Here is a 25,577-nt window from a genome sequence, read left to right on the forward strand (position 1 = left end):
CCTTGTTGAGTGTTTCCTTGTAAATCTTCACAATTCACTGGTACATCAATGACTGACTTGGGGCAAACTATCAATTTTCTTTGAAAAAAGGGTATGGAAATGTATGCTTTTTTGCCTTTGCTTTGTGTACCATTAAAGTTAATGGAACATTTTTCCATTTAACTGAATGTGAGCAGAATCAAGGCCCAGGCATGTAATACATAAAGGGATCATAGTGTTAAGTTATTTGCAAAAACTGAAGCAGTATTTTGGAGGCCTGGTTAAAATGTTGTCATCAACATCAGCACTATAAGATTTCTCTTTATAATTAAAGTTGTTTTTTTACTAAGATCTATTACAGTAGCTCTGAGCTGGATTCAGATCCTTTCATGTGATTAGATTAGATTTTAATCTGCAGCCATAGATAAATAATTCAGTCTTGTATATGAATACTTTGCTGTATTGGCCCAGTGTGTCTTCATTGACTTAGACTAGCAATCAGCAGTGTTTTCTAGTGGCCACCAAATTGATCCCACTTGTGTCTGACCCGGGCCAGCACTAGACTCTGGTTGTTGCCAGTTGGCCCTACCACCTGACTCCACTATGGCATGAGCAGTGTCCAGCTGCAGAGCAGGCAAAGGCCCCAGTTTCACAGGACATCCAGTAGCTCTGTGGGTCTTAGTTTGTTAACACCTGACTTAGATGATTTATATGAGACCCTGGTTTTCTAAGTGTTTTTTAATAAAGAAGTTAAAATGTGTGTTCTATGCGTTTGCTTTTTGAGTGACGGCAGGATCTGTCACGTAGAATTCAAAGGAAAGCTGGAAAGCTGACACACTATGAAATTTCATTTACCTGTGTACAAAGACACAGCAGATTTGACTCAAAGGATGAGGCTGGGATATTAGAATGTACTAAGAAGAAACTTTATCTACTTCTGTTAAGAAATAGTCACTATTGGTGTGTTACCTTTTAATTTGTATAATTTTGAATAAGTGGTGTTATGTTAGCCACACATACATATACATACACTAACATCTTTCTTTTCAAGATAAGCAAGAACCACAAGGAAAACAGCAGCGTATTGAAAAATTCAGTTTCAGATTTTTAGTGGAAATCAAACAAGTTTATAAAACTAAAACATTTCAAATAATGTTCACTTTTGTATAACTTGTTTTTATCAATACATTCCAATGCAGTTTGTGAAGGATGTAAGGTATTTCCTTAACTGTAAAATAATAAAGAAGGCATGGAAAAGTGAAGCACCTTGTTTGACTATCCTTTAGTTTGGACACAATGACCATGAGCAAACATCCTTTGACTGTTCTACCAGTACACTCAATGGGTGTCTTTACACATGCTCTGGGGATGGGGGAAGAAGGGAGCATTAATTAAAGTGCCCACAATGCCTTATGTATTCAGTATCCTGTGCTTCAAAATGTTGACAGGAAAGCTTTAACTGAAGCTCATTTGACGATCGTGTCTGCCCCAATGTGCTGTAATCACAGCCCATTGGAGCAGCAGCTGCATATGTCTATAGGCACCCAATGGTACTCGGATATGGTACCTGCTGTGGAATAAGGCAAGGTTTTTAAAACAATGTGGTAGTCTGTCACCTCGCCAAGATACTACAAATCTGTCTGTTTTACCTATTTTGAAATAAGATTCCTGTTCCCTCTTCAGTCAACTGTATTGAGCACACCTAGCATGAGCTTTAAAAAGCCTGTACAAGCCTTCTTAATGCCAAAGAAATTCATCACCACTGAATTGACTCAAGAACAGAGTAATCTGCTATTTTTGGCTACTTAAAAGAGGCTACATATAGTCTTTCTTAGATCCCCATGTTGCACAAGATGTTAGAAATAGTAATTGCCCATGCTGGATATTAACCACCAAAGTAAATAAAAATATTTTTTGATTTGGTTGTATTTCTTCCTACTTCCTTTTTGCTACTGTTGATAGCTGTTTCTGAAGGAAATAAGATAGCTTATTTCTGAAGGAAGTACTACCACCTAGGCCAATGAGTGCTCTGCCATACTGAAAATTCCCCACAGGTTAGAGTGATTCTCTCCTGGCTTGTAAAACCTGAAATGGCTGGAATCTGCTGATAGTGCAACAAAAAGCAGTGGTGACCCAGAAGAAACCTTGATCAAAATTATCTTGTCAAAGAAAAAACTAAGATGAAATCCTAAGTAGAACTCAGTTTTCTCCCAATGCGTTTTCCACCACATCCTTCCTCAACCCTTTTCCTCCTAAAAACAAGATTTAAAAAATATATATAAAGTATAAGTATTCATTTTTTGTTATATATATTTATTTATTTGTTGTTTCCTTTTGTTCTCTCCTTGGCTTCTCTTCCCCTTAGCAGGAGTTGAATCCAAAAGTCCTAAGTTTATAAACGCCAAAGGCAGAAACTTCCACTCAGGATTTCCTCTTCAATATTCATAGGTCATTATATTAAAATTAGTTTAAATAGAAGCCATGTGACTATTTCGTGAAAGTGGGTGATTGAAATAAATGAATTGTGTTAAAAACTTGCGTTCATTTTGCATCATAATGCCACTGTTTCTTAGTGTGATAGTTAAGAAAAAGATTAGTTTCAATACATTTTATTTGCAGTAATATAAAAAGTGCTACTTCTACACATTGTTGAAACATGATTATTAGCTTTATTGGCTGTGTTGTCTAGGAAACCATCATCCCTTCCTTTAAAAGTGTACATTTCATTAGCTTTGTTTTGAAAACCATTAACTTCAAACACATCCAAAACTAAGAAACAGAGAACAGATAATGGAATACACTATCCTTAGAACAAAAGGATGAGAATATCACCATGTGATCTCAAAAGTAAAAAGCTAATATATCTATAGTGGTAATTTTATCATGATTCATGGAATATTAGACTTTGCTAAAGTATATTTCCCCTTCTCCCCTTAACCACAGATGATGATCTGTTTAGGTGCTAAGGGACCAACATTATGATTATTGGGCAACACACAGTATCACTGGCCAGAACCTTTCTTCAAGATTTCTCAGAGGCATGCTGCAGTCCCCTCAAGTCCAAAGGAACCAGATCTGTTTATGTTCTCTAGTCTTGGGTGCCTCATGCTGTGATGTAAAAATGTTTGACCAAGTGGGGCATGAGCCCTGGGCATTGTCTAAAGGGGAGTGGAGACATCAGAATGGAGTTAGGGGTGTGCCTCGCCCTCTCATCCTTTGTTTCCTCCTTCCCTTCCTGCCTGCCCCTTCCCCAATTCCAGCAGCAAAGCATACACAGCAGCAGTAGCAGCTCACAGTTCCCTGACCATTGGTACTGCGGGAGCAAGAGCTGGAGGTTTGCTGCTGCCGAGGCAGATGTCACCAAATATCTGTGTTTAAATAGCTGATCACCAATAGCTGCAGCAAAAAGAAGGTCCCTTTACATATCTTTTCCAGCTGCTGCTCCTGCACAGCACTATCCAGAGTGCAGAATTAGCTAGTTACATCTCTGGCCTCATGTACTGCCTTTGCTCTGGAAATGAGGGAAGATTTTGTTCTCCCTGATTCTGCATAAATCCCCTGTGTAGTAGTTTAGATATCTTCAGATAAGGAATGTGGGAGAATGCCTTGTCTTTTTTATTATGTGACTACTACTTTGAATATGGAGGTAATCAATTGAATGTACAATGTCAATACAGCTCTGTTCAAGACAACTGTCCACCATTTCCTAACTGGACACCTGATAGGAAAGGAAAAGATTATTTTTAATTGCTGTCTGAAATGATTACAAGCAGGAAAACCAGTTATATGTGATCTATTAGGAAATAACACAAATCATTTTAAAATGTTTCATACTTTCAGTTATTATGAACTGAGGAGCTGTGGCTAAATACAGTGGCTCCCATTTTAATAATAATCTCAGTAAGGGAATGGAACGTGACATCTACCAAAAGTAGATGAGAGTGAAACACTGGGAGGTGCAGATTTTCATGTGCTTGTAAATAAGCCACCAGCAAACAACAGAAAACAGTAGAGATCTAAAATAATTAACACAATTATAAAAACAAAAAAAGGGGAAGAATCCCATTATTTACAATACATAAAAGAGGCAGGTCAAAAATAAAGTTTGAAGTGCCAAAGTTCAAAAAAGATTAATCAAACCTGGAACTAGTTCAAAGAAGGCTTGCCAAAATTGGCTGGGAGATAGAGTTGTTTTCTTATGAAAAAAAAAAGATGAAAGAAGCTTGGCTTGTTTAGTTTAGCCAAACAAAGATTAAGGAGCCATATGATCACTCCTTAAAAATAGATCCACAGGGTGAACATCGGAGAAGACGAGGTTTTTAGGCTGAAAACAGCAGCACGAGCTCAAATACCTACAACTAGCTACAGATAACTTTAGATTAGAAATGAGAACTAGAGAACTGAGAATTTCTAGCTATCAAAGTAGAGTTTTGGAATGCTTTTCCAAGCAAAGTATTTGGGAGGTAAACAATCTGAATGTCTTTTACTCTTGCACTGAATTGTCCACGCTGATGGAAGGAATTCTTCTGGTTAATGATTGCCTGCAAACACAGGGAGCTGGACGTGATGGTCCAGGAGGGCCCTTCCAGCCAAGTGTTCCTTAAAGAGCCACTTAAATCATCAAAATGTATAAAACGCAGCAAGGCAAGCTTTTTTGGGCAGATGTGACATCTTGTATTGGACCATTTGGGCAGCTGAAAAAATGTTCTTTGCAAGCTTTTGGGCACAAGCACCCTTCCTCAGGCAGTGGGAATGTGCTAATCCTGTTTCATTCCTCCTGCCCTTAAATATAAATAAGATTTAGTTCTTTGTTGTTGGAGAAGGAAACCTAAAGTGAAATAGAAGATTCTGTACTGGAACATTATACAGAAATAGTAAAAATACTAGGAGCCAGGAGGTTGATGTTAAGCCAGCAGCCAAAAAACCTCCTGTGTGGTGTGTGCTGCCTTTACACATTTCTGTTAACAGTCATACGGTTGCTTAAGAATATAGCTAATGTGAGGTGTCAGAGTTCCAGAGAGTGGTACACTCCTTTCGGGTAGCTCAGGCCAAACCCATGGAGGGCTGTGAAAATTAGAAAGGAGACCTTGAATTTGACCTCATATTCGACACAGCCTGTGGAGTGACCTGAGCATGGGGGTGATGTGTTCTTTAGTGACCTGTATTACTGAGAAGGTGACGACTACACTTTGAATTAATTGAAGCTTTTGTCCAAGGTCAGTATCTTCATTCCAAGGTTCAGTGCATTGCAATCACCAAGGCTAAATATTCCTCTCCTCTCCTAATATGCACTGTCTTTCTCAAATGCCTTACAAATTTTGACTGATGCTCTGATATTTCTGTCTTGATGCACGTGATTAAGCTAATAAGGCTCCTTCTGGCATTATTACTCCTCTTAATTCTGCTCTAATTTGTCAGTTTTACAACATAAACTAGTAGGCAACCATTGATCCTTTGGATTGTGGTGTAGATGTAAGAGGTTTAGTCAAATGCTGGCTGAAACTGTTTGTGCCTGCAAGCCCAATTCAAAAGCAACAGCTTGTTACAGGTTTCACAGACCCATGTGTTGTCTGAGTTAGAATCCGAGTTTACAAAATGCTGCTTTCTTTTTTCTTGCTTTGCTTCCAAACTCTGGATCAAGCCCCTTTATGTTGAGTAGCACTTAATGCCAGATGTTCCCTCCATACTGGGTGGGATTCTGCACACTCCTCCCAGCTTTCTACGTTGATATTGAACAACTTCATTTTTGCACACATCGTGGTCCTGCCATTGAGGCAACATTGCTTTCTAGAGCCGTCTCGTATCTTGCTACACAAAATATTCTTGGGGATACGGTCTCCTCCCGTTCTCTTGACATAGCCAATCCATCCAAACCTCCTCTCCTTGATAGTAGTTTCTAAGTGCATCAGTCCTGCACACTCCAGTACCTCTGTGTTCGGTACTTACTTTATTTTCAGTATCTTACGCAGACATCTCATGTAGAAGCTGTTCAGTATCTCAATACGCATAGCATACGTAGTCCACATTTCTAAACCATAAAGCAGAGACGACAGCACACAACTCTTATAGATGCACATCTTCACCTTATCTGATAGTTTGCTGTTATTCCATGCAAAATTCTGTGATAGTCCAACATTTAAGCATTAGTGAAACATATACTTAGATACATTAATACTGGATAAAGTCATTGGAAATTATCGTACAATCAGCCACAGTTTTCCTTTAGATTGGCTGTGCTGCATAGTTCCTATTTTGTGTCATAGGACCTGAGAGACCTAGCATAACATCCTGTCTTTATGGAAGGTAGTAGTAAGAATTTTGACTTTAGTGAGGTCAAGTTTTCATTCCTGCTCTATTAAGTACTGAGTAGGACTGTGTAGAGCTTCAGATCACAGTTCAGATTTGGAGATGATTCAGAGGCTGAATCTATGAACGTGAATTGAATCGCTGCTAGTTTTAGGCTTTCCAAATCAATTCAGAGCTTCCGAATCACTTCAGAAAAGATTCAGTGATTTGGCCAAAGGGTATAATGCGGAATCAATAAAATATCTATAACGTTGTTGTCTGTTGGCTGATTCAGATGAAACTTGCAGGGTTGGTAGCCTCTGCTAAGAGCATGATGTATGCCAAGATTCAAGGTGATAGGTGCAGGGGTTTCTGGGAAACTGCACTTCAAAGTCCTGAAAGCAAAACTCATGTTGTGTGTGTTTTAAGCCACAGTGGGGTGAAAACTGCAGGAAGGTAGCTCTTGCTGAGGCTACAAAGCCTGCCAAGTTTCAAGGAGATAGGTGCAGGGGTTTCTGGAAAACTGCACCTCAGACTGCTGACAATTACTTAATTATTGATGAATAATATAATCAATCAATTATAGATGGGTAAGATAGCTACATTAATGTATTTATATTGTAAATAGCAATCATATTGATTTGGAAAGACTTCTTTGGGGTGACTTTGCTGGACTTTTTGAAGGGCTCTTGGCTGGAGTCTTCTCAGGAGTCTCAGCTGCAGGTTTTTCTGGAGTCTTGTCTGCTTTCTTAAAGAAAGTGTCCAAGGAAGTTTGGGAAGATGTTCTCCAGGGAGACGGGCAACACTGCAGACTTTTTCACTGACAAGGTGTGGTGTTAGATCAAGCACTGTAAAGTTGAAACAGACCCCAGAAAGTTGAAACGGTGTCAATTTATAAACGTTTTAAGTGCAAAACGTAACTCAAAACATTGTAAGTCGAGGACTGCCTGTACATTAGAGTTGGCAATGTTAAATTTCTTTTGTGAAAATTTTCTTTTGTGGGTGGTGTTTTCTTTTGAACCAATTGCATGGTTAGGATACAGTTTGACTAGCTTTTGAATGCAAGGCATTCTTTGTCATGTTAAATGTCTTCTGAAATTCACCCTTAGCCACATGCATTGTAGGCTGGGTATGATTAGATAGTACTGTTGGCAACAGTCCAATGTTTGAGCTTCGATTGTATGTGCCTGGCCTCTGCATGTCCCTGAAGTGACCTTGTGTAGGTGAGTGCATCCTGTTCTTTTTCCCACTGCAAAGTGCCTTATAGGTTTACAATAATATGTGTAGGAGATTTTGAACTCCACTGTAGTGACCAGTTTGAGTATTTCATTGCCTTTTATAATCTCTATTTAGTGAAAACTCATACTATTGTCCTCTGAGATAAATTAAAATTCTTTCTTTCCAACCATCTTTAATAAGATAAATGATTCTGAGAGAGAGGCACACAACACAGCACCCTTTTTCAAGGTGCTGACAACCACCTGCATCAACTAATCAAGGGCCATATAACAGCTCAGATATAGTGCTGTAAAAGCAAACCTGCTCCATCAGAGAAATGAAAGGTCGAGGAAATACTAACATCAGAGTAAGATGCAAGGCCTGCTAGGAGACAGGCCTTAATAAGGAGAAGCTTTAGGGAAGGTGAAAGATCAGGCCTAGGGTTTCGGGGGGGGGGCTGTAGAATTCTTCCAACATTTGAACTGTTTTCTCAAAAAAAGGACTGAAATTCTGCACCTGCAAGAAGCTCTATTTCATCTGCAAATCATTTGTACCTGAGCCACATCCTGTAACCTCACTGCTGAGTGAAAAAAAACCTCACAACATTAACATTATGGTTTTTCTCTTTACTTGATATGGTTCTGTTTTAGTAAGCAGAAGGTTCTGAATTTTCACAAATTTAATTTCACTGATTTGTCCTCTTGTCATATTGTCAGGCATGGTAAAGTGTGAAAACCAGCGGAGCCAAGATTTTACCTACAGTGTTGTAAAGTACTAAATAGCCACATCTAGAGAATGTTTTTGTTATGAAAATTAAAATTTAAAAACCTGCTCTTGTATCTTGCCACTGCTGCTTAATTGAAGTAATATTTACTGATGTAATTAAAATATCAAGAATTAGGCTTGATCCAATTATTCAAAAATATTCATTTATGCTGTGCTAGAGGTTCATAGAAAATTATGTGTGTGTGTGTGTTTTCAGGCAAATTTATTGAATTTTTTTGGATTTCAATAGAAAAATGATGAGCAGTTTTCTTCAGCTTTTTCATTCCAATGTAATTCCAGTTAAGAACTACTGTTACTAAAATAATTTGTTTTACTTTCAAATCCTGATTTCTCATTCCATTTTAATAATCTACCTATAGTGTATGTTTTGCACAGCAGGATTCACTGTATCATTTTATGTCCCTTAAACCATGGGATAATTCACAGCCAAAGTAAACTGTTTCTGAAACACTATAAATATAAATTTATATCATGCCTTCCAGTCTGTGGGACTGGAAAATAAATCTCCAACAAGTAGGAATAATTAATAAATATAAAAATAGGAAAGCTAGAAATATAACTGTAAATATAATTCTTATCTTACTGTCTGATCAACAGAAGCTTTTAGGGGTGTTTCTCAGGGAAATCACTAAGAAGTGTGAAGGAAGGAAATTGGTGGCGGCTCATTTTTGCACTTGGCTGGAATGTGGATGGGTGAAAGAGATGTGACAGGTGATCTGTGAAGACCTTTGGGAATAAGGATAAAAAAATCTGTGTGCAATGATCAAGTATTGGTCAAAGACCAAGTCGATTTTTTCTACTGTGCAAGTAGATTCTTTTTTTGCATCACAGAGGCAAGGTTCTAGCTATCTTACTGGTGTGGCATGAGAGATGTGGGAGCAAACAATCGTGCTGACTTTGCCACCTTCTGGGCCTGGTAAGATAGACAGAGTTACTGATGGTAACGGAGATCAGATTTTTTAAATGAGCTCGGTTTTGTCATCCAGAGTTTGAAGCTGAGGATGCAGGAGGGTCTGTCAAATAAACATGTTCAGTTATGTCAACGGTTTAGATATCTTCAGATAAGGAATGTGGGAGAATGCCTCGTCTTCTTTATCATGTGACAGTACTACTGGTGATATGGGTTCACAGGTAAGCCACACCAGAGTCCCACCTCTCCCCCAAGCAAAAACTTTAATTTCTTTGGATGCTAAATAGAATGTCATTCAATGCCAGAGCTTCCTATTATATATATTATTCATAAAAGTAGACCTGTAACTGTGCACACAGGCTTAACATTTTAATACAGTAGCCTTTAGTAACAAAGGTATAAAACTATTAAATATAAAACTACTAAATAAAGCAAGTCAGCTTAAGGATTAAGTGAGACTAAGGCTAGGTACAGACATTCAAAAAGCCGGAGGCAGAATCGATCTAAGTTTCACACTTTACCCTAAGCACCCTAAGCTAGGTCGGGAGCTATCAGAACAGATGTTCACCCTTTCATGGGAGGGGGCATGCAGGCTGCCTGCACTGGCTGGGGACACTCCTCCCTGCCTCCTAGCACGCTGCTAAAAATGCCGAGCCCATCTGAGCAGCCAGCCACCTCTGATTGGCCAGCATGACCCATTTTTCCATCCCTGCCCCCCACCACCAACAGCTGATTATCAGCAGTGGGGGGGGGGGAGTGGAGGCCCCCACTTTGGCCCTCCCAGACTTGAACCAGTACAGCTGGGGGGGTGGGACCTCTGCTCCATGTATGCCTCCATGTGAGAAGGGGAGAGCAGGAGCTCTCAAAAGCGCTTGGGACGCCAGCGGACTATGACCTAACTTGAGTCATTAGAGGATTTGGTACAGAAGTTCGATAGACTGGATTAACCTAAATCACTTAAGGTTTAAGCCACATTGATCCAGGTCTATCTTAGACCGGGTTCTGCCATTTTTAGACCAGTCTATGGACAGTAGACTTCTGTTCGGTTGTGGGTGTAGACCAGTTTCCGATTACTTTTACCAGTTTATGTGTAATGTCTGTACCTGGCCTGAATGTAATGACTAAACTCAGATCATACCCAGTTTATATTACAAGCTTTGAACTTTGTGCAGTTTAATAGCAACCTAAGTAAGGATCAAATTGTGAGCCCATTGGTGACTGGTGGGTGGAAGCAAACATTTGCCATACCTGGTCTAGGTTTAGGTGATTTACATTAAGCTGCCTAAACCTAGACCAGGAGTACAGTCATTTACTGCTGCCAGGAGCAGTGTGGGGAGCCTTAGGTAAACTGGTCAGGGTGGGCAGAGGGGCTGGCAGGCTTGAGGAGGACTAGGATTCCTGGGGAGGAGGATTGGCAGGTCCAGGAGGGCCTGGGATATATACTGGGGTTGAGGGGTCAAGGTGGATGGTGGGTCCATGGGGAGTATGTTGCCTAGTTGGGGGTGGGCAGGAAAAGGAGGGTAGAAACAGCACAGCCCTGGAGCTGAAGTGAGTGGCTGGGCTTTCCTAACCCTGGCTCTGTGCTGTGAATGTGTAGGCATTTTTTAGATAGGTTTAACTTGAACTAGGAAGGGAAGAAGGGGTTAATCGATTCTCAGTCCAAGTGCACCTTCTGAGGTGATTAAAATCTTCTGAACATCTGCAGAGTTAGGTTAATCTAAATGTGACACTTCCACGTACCCCTGCACAGAAATGGTTCTATTGATTTCAGTCTGACTAAGCATACGAATGCTAAGGGAGGTCATTATGTGGCTGTAAGTGATGGAAGTCACTATTTTAAAGTGACTTAGTTCTAGTGTGTTAAAATGGCCCTAAGGTATCGCTCTGAATAAGTAAATTGGAAATAATTTGAGATCACATTTTAATCTTGAAACTGACACATTACAAATGTCAAACCTAGCCTGCTCAGACACAGTTTGTTGCATGTTTGAACTGGTAAAATTAAATTAAAATTCTTATTTACACAAATCGGTACATTCAGAATTAGAGTCCACATTTCTATCTTGTGTATTTGTGCTGAGTTGCACAGGTTTTGTATGATGCCCAGAATGCAGAAAGTAAATAAGTGGTTCTTACAACCCATAACCTTTTTATTGAGATTTGTCTTACTGAGAAACTTAATACTTCATCCCCCTCTCCTCACCACCACTTACATAATATATAAAATGTTGCAGTACAGATAGCTATCCTTTTTTATAACATCTGACAGTTACCTAGTCACCATAAGGATTTTTGGCAGCTTCTGCTGGTCTCTTCACCTATAAGAGAGCTTGTTTTGAAGTTGATCTTTTTTCCTAAAGGATGAAGCAGTAGCATAATTTGGGTTGGTGAAGGGTACAACAGCCCCAGCACGCCAACCTAGGAGGGCTTCCAGAATCAGTTCCCAGCCTCATGGAGTCTGTGCCTTGGCAGCAACAGTAGCTCCATGATGTTGCTTTTGCAGCAGCAACAACCAAGGTACATGGACACCACATTGCTGCTTTAGGAGAAACAGCTGGGGTGAACAGGCCACTCTGAAGCTTTAATGGTGGCAACAGCATCAGCAACACCATAAGCAACAGCAGCCAGGAACTGGTTTTGAGTTCCTAGTATAGGAAACACTCCTGTGCTTCCTGTTCTCTGAACCCCATCCCTCTGGTGCCCAATGGCACCTCCCCAACCCTGACACCCCTAGTTATACCTCTATAACTAGGTGAAGTTCATAGAATCATAGAAGTAGGGTCAGAAGGGACCTTGTAGATCTTCTAGTCTGATCCCCCGCCTGGGCAGAAGAAAAGACTGGACTCAAATGAGTCCAGCCAGGTAGTCATCAAGCCTCTTCTTAAAGATCCCCAGGGTGAGAGCCAGCACCACTTCCCTAGGAAGTTGCTCCTAGCTGCCCTAACTGTGAAGTAGTTCTTGCGGATGTCTAATCTAAACCTACTCTCTAATAATTTGTGTCCATTGTCCCTTGTCATGCCAGGGGGCGCTAGGGGAAACAGTGTCTCCCCCAACCCCTTCTAGTCCCCCCTAGTGAGCTTATAGACAGTCACCAGGTCCCCCCTCAGCCTTCTCTTGTGAAGGCTGAACAGGTTCAGGTCCCGCAGTCTTTCAACGTAGGGTCTGCCCAGTAGTCCCCGGATCATGCGGTGGCCCTCCTCTGGACCCTTTCAATGTTGTCCACATCCCTCCTGAAATGGGGCGCACAGAACTGGATGCAGTACTCCAACTGTGGCCTGACCACAGTTGCATAGAGGGGGAGGATCACCTCCCTGGCTCTACTTGAGATGCACCTATGGATGCACGACAAGGTGCGGTTAGCCCTGCCAACCGTGACCTCGCATTGTCGGCCCATGTTCATCTTGGAGTCAATAATGGCTCCAAAATGCCTTTCTGCCTCTGTGCTCTCAAGAAGGGAGTTTCCCATCTATAAGTGTGCTGCTGGTTTCTACCCCCATGCAACATGCTACCTTGGAATAACTGCACCCCTGCACAAGGCCAGGTTTCTCTCCGAAAATTTCCATACCCATGACTTAAAAAAACATAAATAAAAAATCTTCTCTGCAGTTCTACACAGCTTGGAGGCAAGGTGGGTGGCACGTTATAGACCAACTCATTCAGAGAGGCATGAACTTTTGAAAGCTACTGCCTGCTTTGTCAGATGCTATGATAATCTCTCTGTACACATCTTGTGAGGTGAAATGAAATAATGTGCTGCTAGTGCTCTTTGCTGTGGAATCCACTTTCTTACTTCCTTTATCTGGTGTTCCTTTTTTTGATCCCACAACCATAGATACAATTACTGCCATTTGGAAATCTAAGCTACCCACTGTGCAGATGCATTCAAGACCCAATTCAGGCAATTTATTATTTAATACCAGGCACCCAAATTTAAAAAATATCTTTTTGAGTCTCCTTGTTTGGAAAAAGTAAGGGTTTCCGGTGCCTCAGTGTATCGGTTACTCAATACACAGGCCTTTCTCTCTTGCCCTGCCCACCCCCACAACCCGTTTCCCAAAGTCAGAGTTCAGTTTCCTTCATGTGAATCATCCAGCCGCTTGCAAAAAAAAAAGCCAGGTACCTAATGCAATTTGACATAAATTGAAATGTTTTTTAATAGCAACTTTACACGTAGAGAAAGGGTGATGTAATTGGGGATGGTCCTACTTTGAGCAGGAGGTTGAACTATATGACCTCCAGATATTCCTTACAACCTATGATGGTATCTGTGATACTATGATTAAAAGGTAAACATGTAACTTCCTAGAAAAGTACCACAAAAAGCGCTGCTAAGATAAAGTAATGTTACAGAATATTGCAAAATCATAGGATAGGTAGCTTGGTGAGGATTTATTTAATTTTTCACCCTAATCAGAGATCACAGGGCTTTGAGAGTTTGTTAAAAAGGAAGCGCTCTAGAGAACAATGTCTACAGTTTTGGATATCAATTTATGCAAAAACTTCTTCCTTTCCTGGCAACTTAAGTAATATTAATGTGCTCCAAGTCTTGCATAAGTGACCATCACCCATTCCATTGTGAAGCTACCTCAAGGAGTACTTCATTACCATGCAAATTAAGGTAAGCTCTTCCCATGTCACCTAGCTTCATTATTTTAACACAGACTCCAAAAGTCTGCTGGCACTTTTTTTCTAAAGCCATTGTCTCTGCCTAAAGAGTTTACAATCAAATTTTAGAAACAACACACGAATAGATGTGAAGAAACTTGGAAGATGAGACAAAGGTGACACAAAGTAATAAGACCATGTGTTTTTTCATATATGTTGTCTGCACATTGGTATGTTTCCAGTAGTTGTTAAATAGGAACAGTGTTTTTCCCTCTGAAGTTATTCTTTTTTATAAGCTACTTTTCATTTTGTTGGACATGAGCATGTAAAGGGAGATTGCAGGTTTCAGAGACTGGGAAAGCTTAGAAAGACAACCAGGGGAACAAACAGAGGAGGGGCAAAGTAGTGTGTTAGGGTTAGGTGTGGAGAATTCCTCTCAATTCCAACTCAGCCTTCTCTCTGTCATCATAATGCACAAATAACCAATATGCATGTGGATGTCTGAATCTAACCAAAATCAGAATTTAGGCTGGACTTTTTTGCATATGAGGAATTGGATCATCATTCTGTGGTTGTCTCTATCAAGGAAAGGAAAGAAAAAGAAAGGAAAGGAAAGGAAATCAGAAGGCATTCCAATAGACGGTTGTCAACTTGTAACAGAGATAAAGTGAGGCCAGCATGTATGTTCATGTTGTTCAACATAGTCATTCCTTTGTTCTTTGATTAATGTGTTGATAGAAGAGTCACTTGAACACTTGGCAATTCTAACTTAAACACTTTGCTACTGGGTAGAATAAAGTATTCATCACTATGCAGGCTAATGTTATGACTACTGTATATACATTTCTTTTTCATTTCATCATGCGTCCATTATGAGTAAAAGTCCTTATTAGTGTCATATCTTCATATTCTTGATTAAATCCATTATTAACAGTTCTGGGTGGTTTGTCATAAGTCCATTCACTTGGCAATGTAGTGTTGCCGTCTGTGTTTCTTGAGTTGATCCTGGACTTTTTACAGCACTGATGAATCTGTTTCAATATTGCACAAAGCATATTGATAAGAAAACACTTTTTAGTCAAACACACTGATCCTTAGAGAACGTTTACCTAAGTTAAGAATGCTGGCTTCCCAAGAGTTATTTCTGGACTATGTATGATTTCCAGTGTTCCCACGAACACCACAGAATGAAGTATGCAAAATTATTTACTGCAAGTGATAACTTTATACACGACAAAAAGCTATTCTTCATGGTAACATTGAAAACAGTCATTGATTTTTTTGGGAGCGGGGGGCTCAATGACATTAATTAATTTAAATTCTATTAAAATAATATGCTAAATACTCTAATCCTAAATATCTCATCCTTTAAACCTGTATTCTTTTTTTTACACTATGTGTTCCTTTAATAGGAACGGTTTATCCAAGCAGTATTTAAAGGGCTGTGTCTTTTTCATGCTCCAGCAATTGGTTCCTTCAGTGTTTTGGCAATTAACATACTGGCCACAATAATAGCCTGTTCTTCCAGGACAGACAGAGAGACAAAGTGAGAGTGAGTATATTTAAGTAAAAATAAAAAGGACTAACTTTAGGGGACTGGGTGGTACTGGAATACAGTGGGTTTCACCCTTAGAGTTCATATCTCTGTCATACACAAGACAGCAACAGCCTAATCTTAAGTACACGTATTTGCCTGGCATGAAATACAGCACTTACCATACAATAAAGAAACAACTTTTTAAAGTTTCAAATGCTTTCTCCAGTTCACTGTTCTTGTTCTTCTGTCTTAATTCCGATATCATGAATTACTCCAGTCAATGATACTGTCTTTAAAATGAGGAGTGTAGTGTCTAAATTAGCTCTTTTAAAGCTTCAAGCTTCTTTATAACTTCAGCATAGATTTCTGAGTAAAAGCAATATTTTGGTGGGTTATGGCTTTTAACCACTGTACTTCAGAACTGAGCATAGATTTTTCTGCTATTGCTATTCATCTTGGTAGGAAGTGTTGTTATGAGGTGGCTTCATGGCAACAATATCAACTGAAAACAAAACATGCCCACCACACACAACTGTGTACAGTGACAATTAGATCAAACCAGTGGCTTTTTTACATCAGTTATGTCTCTCTCTGCTCCCACTGGCATGTCTACACGAGATGTTTACTGTTGACTAATTAACTACACAGTAAACGTCTCGGTGTCTACACATGAGCCCCTCTTATGGCACATGAAACTAAAACTTTGCAGCAGGGTAGTCTTGTAAAATACAAGTACTACCTTCTGTGTAGGTTTTTCTGTGTGTGTGCAGCAGCGCATGTGTAGATGCTGCCCCAGCTGGCTGGGGCACAGGGTGCTTCAGTGTGGGGCTAGCTGGCAGGCAGCCTCTGCTCTAGGGCACCCTGCACAACTGCTCAGTAGCACATGGAGATGGAGGGAGCTCCTTGAAGGAGTTTTAGTTTGCTGTGCCCCAAGTCATTTAAAGCGCATTATACTACCAAATTTCCTGCAGTGGCTGGAATGTGCAATACACTGCTGAGGTGTGCAAACACCACCATTAGTAAAGTGGTGCAAAAGGAGTTTTAGTTTGCTGCCCCTACAGCTGCAGAGCAAAGCACCAGGCTCTGTGCAGCTTAGGGGCTCTGCAGAAAGCCATGCAGGCAGCCTGGAAGCAGCCTGGGAAACCTGTGGTGCCCACCAAGACCTCCCAAGCTGGGTGTATGCAGGTGGGTGTCTCCTGCGGGCGGGGGGAAGGGGGGTGTTGCTGCCACAGAGGGAAGCACCAGACCCTCCACAGCCCAGGGACCACTCTGCCTGCCAGCAGCTCACTCTCGTCTCCCCACCAGAGAGACAGATAAGTCAGTGGGGTGTGTGCATGACATGGGGTTTAATTAGCCTCACATTGAAGCAGTCTTTTTCAAAACCCACTGCTTCAATTTAGGGCCCCCATTTCATCTACACATGCCCTGGGACCCTCACAGTGCCAACTAGTGACTGAAAATTTCTGTAACCTATGGAAGGACTGAGAAATGAAGGGCAAGGATGTCTGGATTTTGTTTTGTTTTGATTTTGAATATATTGGAAGAAGAGTCACAATTAGTCAGGCCAGTGGGTCAGTTGCCAGCACACCAGTGTAGCCAACTGGTGGAGCAGATAAAGAAAAAAGTCAGGCCCCAGCCACTTGGCATCGGGTGGGATAAATGGAACATATTTTATGAAGCATCAATATACCACGCTATGAACCACTAGGCAAGTACATTAGCTCAAGGATCCCATTAAAGTCAGAACTCTACTTAAGTTTCAATTACTTTCCAAAATGGGATCAGAGCAACACAGAATATTTGGTAACAACCAACAAATGATTTCCTAGTTTTCAGCAAGCTTGGAAAGAACATACCATACTGTTCTCCTAGGTAATCTGCCCTGCTACAACTTCTGCTTTTCTTTGAAAGCCTCACACAGATCTGCACTGTCATGGGCAGGGAGTCTGGGTTTTAATTGTGACCCTTTAGGTGATAGAGGTTAAGGAATGCCTTTATACCTGCTCACACATGTGCTCCTGGTTCAAACTTACTCTCCTTTTTCTATCAGAAGTACCCCAGATTATAGAAGTTTTGTGATATTTATCCTTTAAGTAATTACTTACAAGGAAAGCTATTATAATAATGGTGGCACTAATGCTGTATCCAAGAAGAAGCAGCCACATCCAAATATTTTTATCAGATCTGCTATCATAGCATGTAGGCCCTGAAATAAAGAGATGAACAGTTAAATTATCTAAAAACCAAAATAATTGTTTGCTGTTTATTAGTCAGATGTATTTTTCATCTGAATGATTAGAGGGTATTGGACAATTAGCATACCTGGTTTTCTATTTACATTCATCACCCCGCTTTCACTATTTTTTTTCAGGCTAAGAAGATGCGTCTTTCCTGCGGACTCATTAGACTGAGTTATGAACAGTTTCACTTCAAAACTTAAATTTGTGAACCTGATAAATCTTATTAATAAAAGGGACAGAAAACGAACAGGTCTGAGTTCATTAGTAGTGGGAACTCTGAACATCTCTTGTTACTTACAACAAACTACTATCCTAAAGAAGACAGCCAATTTACATGGCAACTGACACTTCATTAAACTTCGGGCAATTTCTTTCTTAAGAAAGAAATGTAATCTAATGATGCTGTGAAATTCAGGAGACTTAATCTCACCACTCAATAGAAGTTGCTGTGGCCTTGGTAAGTTGCAGTTGAAGTGTGTGCTGAGTATAATTGTTAATCAAGTATTTGGATGATGCCTAGAATCATCTAGGCTTTTTTCCAGGCAGATTTGTCTGGCAAATCCAGGTGGGTGAAGGACCACTCACCACGCAAGGGAGTGTTTTTCAGCCAGTAAGTCATGGCCTCACAGGAGGGTTGTGAGTAACTGAAAAATCTTACTGTAATCTGCCACCCAGAAATTCTTACTCATCACATCTCTTTAAACTCTCAAGTTCAACCTCCTGAAACACACAAAAACAGACTTACTGGGTCTGTTCAGATGAGCATGCACTTATGCTTTCCTGGGAACAAATAGCAGCTTTACATAGTTGTATCTCTGCTGCTGCTGCCTGGGGAATGCCTGTGTATGTGTGCTGTGGCACATGGCAAGTTGCCCCAGGTGGGGTAGGGAAGCCTGGAGCCAGCACCTGACATGGCCCCAGCAGCCTTACTTGGGGTCCTGCAGGAGCGAGCCAGCATGCAGAACCTAGCTAGCAGCTGGAGCATGGCTCTGGCTGGCCAGGCTCCAGTTTTGGACAGCACACATGCGCTGTCCTGCTTTTTTCAGAAGCAAGGTTTTTTGACACCTGGATCTCCAGCAACCTTGAAGATCTCCAGCAGCCTCCACTGGGATCTGGTGTCAAAACAAACCTGCTGCACTGCAAATTAGCAGTGAAGCAAACACCTGTGTGTGCTGTGCATGAGGTTTGTAGTGCCACAAATGGGTCTGCCACACCACAAACCCATTTGAGGTGCTGTAAACTGCATGCAGTGTATGTGTATCTGTTTGCTGCACCACTAAGTTGCAGTGCAGCAGGTTTTTTTGAGACTGAGAGACTCCAGTGTTAAAAAAAGAAAAGTCACTAAAAAAGCTAGGCTCCAAGGGGCTGAATCACACCCACTGCTGCCTCGGGAGGCCCCCAGCATGCCAAGCAAGGATGCTGGAGCCAAGATGGGTGCTGGCCCCAGCTTTCTCTACCTGACCTGGGACTATTTTCCCTGCACCAGCTCCACATGCAGGGGCATGTGCAGCAGCCAAAAGCAGTAGCATAAATTTGTGGTACTGCTCTTTTTGCCTCAACAACCGCACACCCCTGTAAGTGGGGATACACCCATCCTAGCTGTCATCAATATATATTTTAGAGTAAATGCAAGTAAATTTAAGACAAGTGACAGTTTCATTTTTGAATAAACAGTTATTGGTCTGACATGAGTGAGATGCCCTGTTCTAAGAGAAAAAATTGCTTGCCTAGAGACTTTTTGAACTACAGTTAAACCAGATTAGATACAGAAAATGCAAAGCAAAGTAAGAAATGTTTCCTGTGGTAGAAGACAGAATAGCATTACTATTCCACATTATTCGACATACTGCAGACTGTCTTCTCCCTCCCCAGTCCTGGTTCTGAATTTTGGAGTTACAAGAGAAAAACATTTAGATGATTTCTATGTACCCAAATACATTTCTGAGACTCACAAAGCTCCTTACCATGTACTGTCAGCTTGGTGCCTTTTCCACATTTATTCTGTGGTGGTGGTGGATCAGTTAGTGTCACATCACAGAAATACATGTTACTATCATCCAGCTGAACATTGTTCAGTTTTAAGATTGAAAACCTTTTGGTTGTTTCCTTTGTAATTTGCACCTGTGATTTTTGAAAATGAGAGATGCTTGGGCTTGGTTTGAGGCCAGGCCGATTGCAGTCTGGGCCTTTTCTCCAATAAACCTCTGTGTCAACCGTAGTTTTATCTGGATAGTCAAATTCACACAATATCAAAACTGTTGAATCAAGAGAGACGTTGATGTCCTGAGGATATTGTATGACTGAAAGTTCTGATCCACTGCTCACTGTAAGACAATAATAAAGTGGGAACATAATAGTAAAAAGTTACATTCTTCACTTTGGTGTACAAAGAAACCACACTTGCCTATTTTTAATATTATGGGCCAGGTTAGAATCTGATTCAGCTCAATAAATGCGTGGGATAAAACTCTGAAGGTACAGAAGAGTTTTAATCATGAAAATGTGTGGTGAAATTTTGAACCAATAGTAGTTTGAGAAATCTTGAAAACATGATGATGGTTATAGTAATTAGCATTACATTCTCTCATACATTTCAGTAGTATTATGCTGCCTTTTTGTTTTATTAATAACAATTTCTATATTTCATGAAATGGCAATTTGGACCTACAACAACAAACATGTAGCTACGATCTAGGCAACAGAAGCAGTAGCTTTTATCAGTGTTCATCTTGAATAGCTCACAGCATTGCATCCCAGATTTTTTATTTTTTAGGCCTCTTAATGTGCAATGAAGGCGTATACTCTGAGGGATAATCAGTTTTATTGTGCATAGGACTACACAACTACACAACATGTCTGGGTATACCAGACGTGATTATATACTACCTCTGGGACAGCCAAAAACGCCAAGAATATGAATTCAAATAAGATAATTTATTTGTAATAACACAGTTTTCTACTTTAAGAAACTTCTTTGATATCAAGTAGTGCAATACATCTAGAAACAGTATACTACAAGATATCTTCAGATTCCATTTGCCTAGGAAAATCTCTAGGTACAAGAAAAAAAAATCAGCATAACAGGTTGTGCCACCTTCATTTTCTTCAGCAATGTAGGTGCACTGTTACATATCATATATTCGATATATTGGAAATAGCTAGAAAGCACCATGCTTACACATTCCTGAAGTTGTAGGCAGCCCTACTGGACTAGCTTGTTAGTGTAGTATAGTTTACAGCAGTCTTCTGGTGCTCTCTGAAATGGCTCTGCAGCTTTCACAATGATCAGAGGCAAATAACAGTTACCTATGCTACTTTCTCCATTTCAGATGTTTAATTGTGCTCCTTTAAAGTTGAGCATCTCAGCATATGTGTTTTGAAATAGTATTGATATGTATTCTGTGGAGGCGTCCTGCATTTGCATCCTATAAATGTACATCCTTCATTTGCTTTGGAATGGAATACAATTCTCCTTTAGATTTATATCTGAAGTTATATATTCAGTGTAAAAAGAATAAAACTGGACAAATCCCATATTTCCTAACTGTAATGCAAGGATGCTTTTGAAGAATGTAGCAGAACAAATTATAATACCTGACTTTTTTTTTAAAGATTAGTGGTAGTTGTTTGCAAATGGTACATATATTTGAAGTAATACTCACCTGAATATATTTTTATACGAAGAAATAGTTTCATAGTTTCATAGTTGGTAGGGTAGGAAGGGACCTAAACACATCATCAAGTCTGACCCCCTGCCACGGGCAGGAAAGGATGCTGGGGTCATCCGTAGTGCTCGGGGGAACAGGAACTCTCCCATTGTCCGCTGGTCCCCCTTGGCAAGTTTATAGGCAGCCACCAGATCCCCTCTCAGCCTTCTCTTGTGGAGGCTGAACAGGTTCAGGTCCCTTAGTCTCTCCTCATAGGGCCTGCCCTGCTGTCCCCTGATCATGCGATTGGCCCTCCTCTGGACCCTCTCGATGCTATCCACATCGCTCCTGAAGTGCGATGCCCAGAACTGGACGCAGTACTCCAACTGCAGCCTGACCAATGTCGCATAGAGGGGGAGGATCAGCTCCTTGGACCTGCTGTGATACATTTATGGATGTGCGGTTAGCCTTACTGACCGCATCCCCACATTGATGACCCATGTTCATCTTGGAATCAATAATGACTCCAAGATCCTTTTCTGCCTCTGTGCAGACAAGAAGGGAGTTCCCCAGCCTGTAGGTATGGTGCTGGTTCTTCCTCCCCAGGTGCATCACCTTGCACTTGTCAGTGTTGAAACCCATCCTATTCTCATCTGCCCACCTCTGTAACCTGTCCAGATCTAGTTGTAGCCTGTCCCTCTCTTCTAGCATGCTCACTTCTCCCCACATCTTGGTGTCATGTGTGAACTTGAATAAGGTGCTTTTCACGCCCTTGTCCAAATCGCCAGTGAAGATATTGAACAGCGCAGGCCTGAGGACCGAGCCCAGGAGAACCCCACTGTCCACATCTCTCCAGGTCGAAAATGACCTGTCCATCACCACTCTTTGGGTGTGGCCCTCCAGCCAATTTGTGACCCATCTGACTGTGTAGGCATCAACACCACAGTCACCTAATTTTTTAATGAGGATGTGGTGAGAGACGGTCTAGAAGGTCTTCCTAAAGTCCAGAAAGACTACATCCACCGTGACACCTGCATCCAAGGCTTTTGTGACCTGATCATAGAAAGCAACCAGGTTGGTCTGACAGGATCTGTCTCTAATGAACCCATGTTGATTGCCCCTAAGCATAATCTCCCCTGCTGGCCCCTTGCAGATGTGCTCCTGGATAATTTTCTCAAAGAGCTTCCCCAAGACTGAGGTAAGACTAATGGGCCTATAGTTTCTTGGGTCCTCTTTTCTCCCTTTTTTGAAGATGGGAACCACTTTGGCCCATTTCCAGTCATCTGGCACCTCACCAGAGTACTACGAGTGCTTGTAAAGCTGTTCTAGGGGTCCTGCAATGATCTCTGCCAATTCCCTAAGCACTCTTGGGTGGAGATCATCAGGACCTGCTGATTTGAACATGTCTAGTCCCTCCAGAAGTTCCCTGACTAGGTCCTCACTGACCCTGGGCCTGGCTGCGCCTCCCCTGGGTCCGTCCGGAATCCCAGGGGGGGTGATGTCCCTGTCCCTGCTCAGAAAAATGGAAGCAAAGAATCTGTTAAAAAGATTAGCTTTGTCATCTGGTGCTACCACCAGATTACTAAACATGTCCTGCAAATGCCCCACATTACTTGGTACCTTCTTTTTACCCTCAGGTACCCTTCAAAATACATGTCTGGAAGTACTATTTACTGTGTTATCTTTGAAAGAGACTCTGTTCTTCTTCTTGAAGTCCAACATTTTAAACCAAAAATAAAAAAAACTAGCAGATCGTTCACAATGCCTCACCTTGCCCATGCATTTAAATAAGAAACATGCTATGTGTAAAAAATAAATGCATAACCTTTTAATGATATTCCAGTTTACTAACCTATTTCAGATTAATTCATTTAGAAAAATAGGTCATTTGGTGACTGTCCAAACTGTTTACTAGCAATAGTGAACTGTGAAAACTCATGCTGTTCTTTTTGATCATGCACTGAAACAGCGGTAGGCAAACCCCGGTGCAGGTGCCAGAGCATGGCACGCAAAGGCATTTTGCTTGGCAGGTGTGCCATGGGGCAGGCTGTGTTGCCATAACAAGGATTGTGGCTCCCCCACTGTCTGTCTCTGGCACACTAACCTCTTACAAGTCAAGGTTGCAGGTGTTTTTGGCATTCTGCCCAAAAACATTGCTGACCACTGCACTAAAACATACAAGAGAAATATAGCAATTGTTTGAAGGCTACAAAAAAGTGGTTTAATTACCTAACATGTATCAAATAATACACTTCAGGTGGATTTACTAATATTAGTCCTTTATTTTTAATGCATTTTAAATTAATTCTTTTTATATCATTACCTTTTTAGGCTACCTTTTCTTTTATATTATAATGCATTCCATAAAACAACAAGTAAATGGTAGCAATAATGATAAGTAAAATGTGCTTTAATTTAAGAGTCAACAAATTACACTTTCATTTTATTTTTATTTCTTGCCTTAAGATTTAATGCTGCCTTTACTAATCAATTTCAAGAATGAAAAAAAAAAAATCAGACAAAAATCTTACCTGAGAAGTGAATAAAATAGGGTATTGTCATTAATATGACAAGCCTCATCATTTTCTTGAGATTCCTAATTTTTAGGATTTAAAACCTCAGTTTAAGCACCTAATGCTGTAGATGCCAGCAATTCGTGCAGGAAAAATAAAGCTCTCTTAAGAACTTAGTTTCACCCTGTATAGAGGGAGGTTCTTTGTGGTTTACTATCTGAACATGTTCCATCCTTCTGAGTGTGTTGCAGTAACCTTTTTGTTTCACAAAATAAAAACTGAATTTCATCAGGGCTTATTTTTCTACTTTAAAACAAGGATTAAATAGAGAAATAAAGAGTTTTAATCATGTTTGAAGTGAGGCCTCTAGCTTTCTATCCTGAGCCACTCTAAAATTATATCCCCCCTCCCACAACAGTTTACTCAATGGTAAGCAGGCTCTTTAAGAAGAAGCAGAAGCTCCAGAGGATGTTTATCCAGATAGAAAATAAGCAGAGAACAGAACTATAAAACAGCCATGGGGACTAACCAGGAACTGCATCCACTAGTCTCCATCTCAGAAGTCCTTTGTTCTGTTCAATTTTAGCCTAATTAGGCAACTAAAATGTGTTACTAAAATGCTTCAAGGGGTTTCCTTTCTTTTTTTTTTTTTGTTGCTAAAATGATGGCACCTCTGGCATGACCACATCTACTCATCCTGGCTCAGAGCCTGGCACTGAACCCAGAAACTTCAGCACCCAGGAGATACTCCTTTAATAACTATTAAAATCATAAATTTTACACTAAAAGGAACCATTGAATCATTCAGTCCAGTCTGACATACTGCATGCCATAACCTTTAATGTTTTACCCAGCTAAGTTGTTGCTTCACAGAACCAGTAAGTGGACTAAAGCATGACCTGCCTTAGCTAAATTGTATTTTCCAGAAAAAAGGTGCAGCTGAATAGATGGAGAGGGTATTGCTTACTTGGTTACAGTAACTAATCATCCTCACGTTTACAAATTAGTGCCTTATTTCTAGTTTGAATTTGACAGGCTACAGCTCTTAGCTGTTGATCCTTTTTATGCCTTTCTCCACTACACTATAGAATCAGTTAATATCTTGTCTTTTCGCCTTCTGAAGGCAATTATACACTGTAGTCAGGACACCTCAGTCTTCTTTCTGATCACTTAAACAGAATGATTTCCTTAAATCTCATACTGGGGACATTTTCTCCAGCCCCTGAATCTTTGAGTGGTGCTCTTCTGCATCTTCTCTTGCTTTTCAATATCCTTTTTAAAAACAAAAACTTCTGACAAGATGCAATTTCAGTACATGTACCACCATTCTTGTACACAGAAATAAAACGGCCTCCCTACTCTTAGTCGTTTCTCTCCTCTTCAGATGTCAATAGTTCACATTAGTTCTTTTGACACAGCATTATACAGAAGCTCATGTCCACAGAACCCTTAAGAATTTTTCAAGATCATTGATTTCCAGAATACAGTCTTCATTTTATAGGTGTGGCCTGCATTTCTTGCTTTTTAGGTATAGCCATTTTCAGCTTGATCTACTAAAAATTATTTTGTTTGAGCTGAGATTATCATATGACCCAGGTTACTCTGTATGACTGCCTTGTCCACACTATTTTATCATTTTTTCTGTCATCCACAAATTTTATTCAGCAGTGATTATATATTCACTTGTAGATTATTGAAGAAAACCTTGGATAATGTTAGGGCTAGTATGAATTCATGGAGATTCCCCACTAGAAACAATCCCACTTGATTGTTAATCCCCATTAAGAACGTTTTGCAATGTGTCACTTAGTTCTTACCCTGTATTTTCTGTGTGCTATATTGCTACTTCATTGTGTG

The 25,577-nt window shown here is 40.5% G+C and overlaps 1 protein-coding gene across 1 annotated transcript; it reads right to left on the bottom strand.

Moving 5' to 3' along the window:
- Positions 1-13,342: 13,342 nt before the first annotated feature.
- PILRA (paired immunoglobin like type 2 receptor alpha) lies at positions 13,343-23,855 on the bottom strand. Its single transcript, XM_090031657.1, has 4 exons — positions 23,739-23,855; positions 19,525-19,884; positions 17,426-17,526; positions 13,343-14,814 (listed from the first exon to the last, which is right to left on the bottom strand). Exons 1-4 carry the CDS (start codon positions 23,788-23,790, stop codon positions 14,635-14,637), a joined length of 693 nt encoding a protein of 230 aa, XP_089887783.1. The 5' UTR covers positions 23,791-23,855; the 3' UTR covers positions 13,343-14,634.
- Positions 23,856-25,577: the final 1,722 nt, after the last annotated feature.

The sequence above is a fragment of the Crocodylus siamensis genome, chromosome 1 (assembly GCF_052110815.1).
Source record: "Crocodylus siamensis isolate JL-2025a chromosome 1, ASM5211081v1, whole genome shotgun sequence".
NCBI classification, from domain to species: domain Eukaryota; kingdom Metazoa; phylum Chordata; order Crocodylia; family Crocodylidae; genus Crocodylus; species Crocodylus siamensis.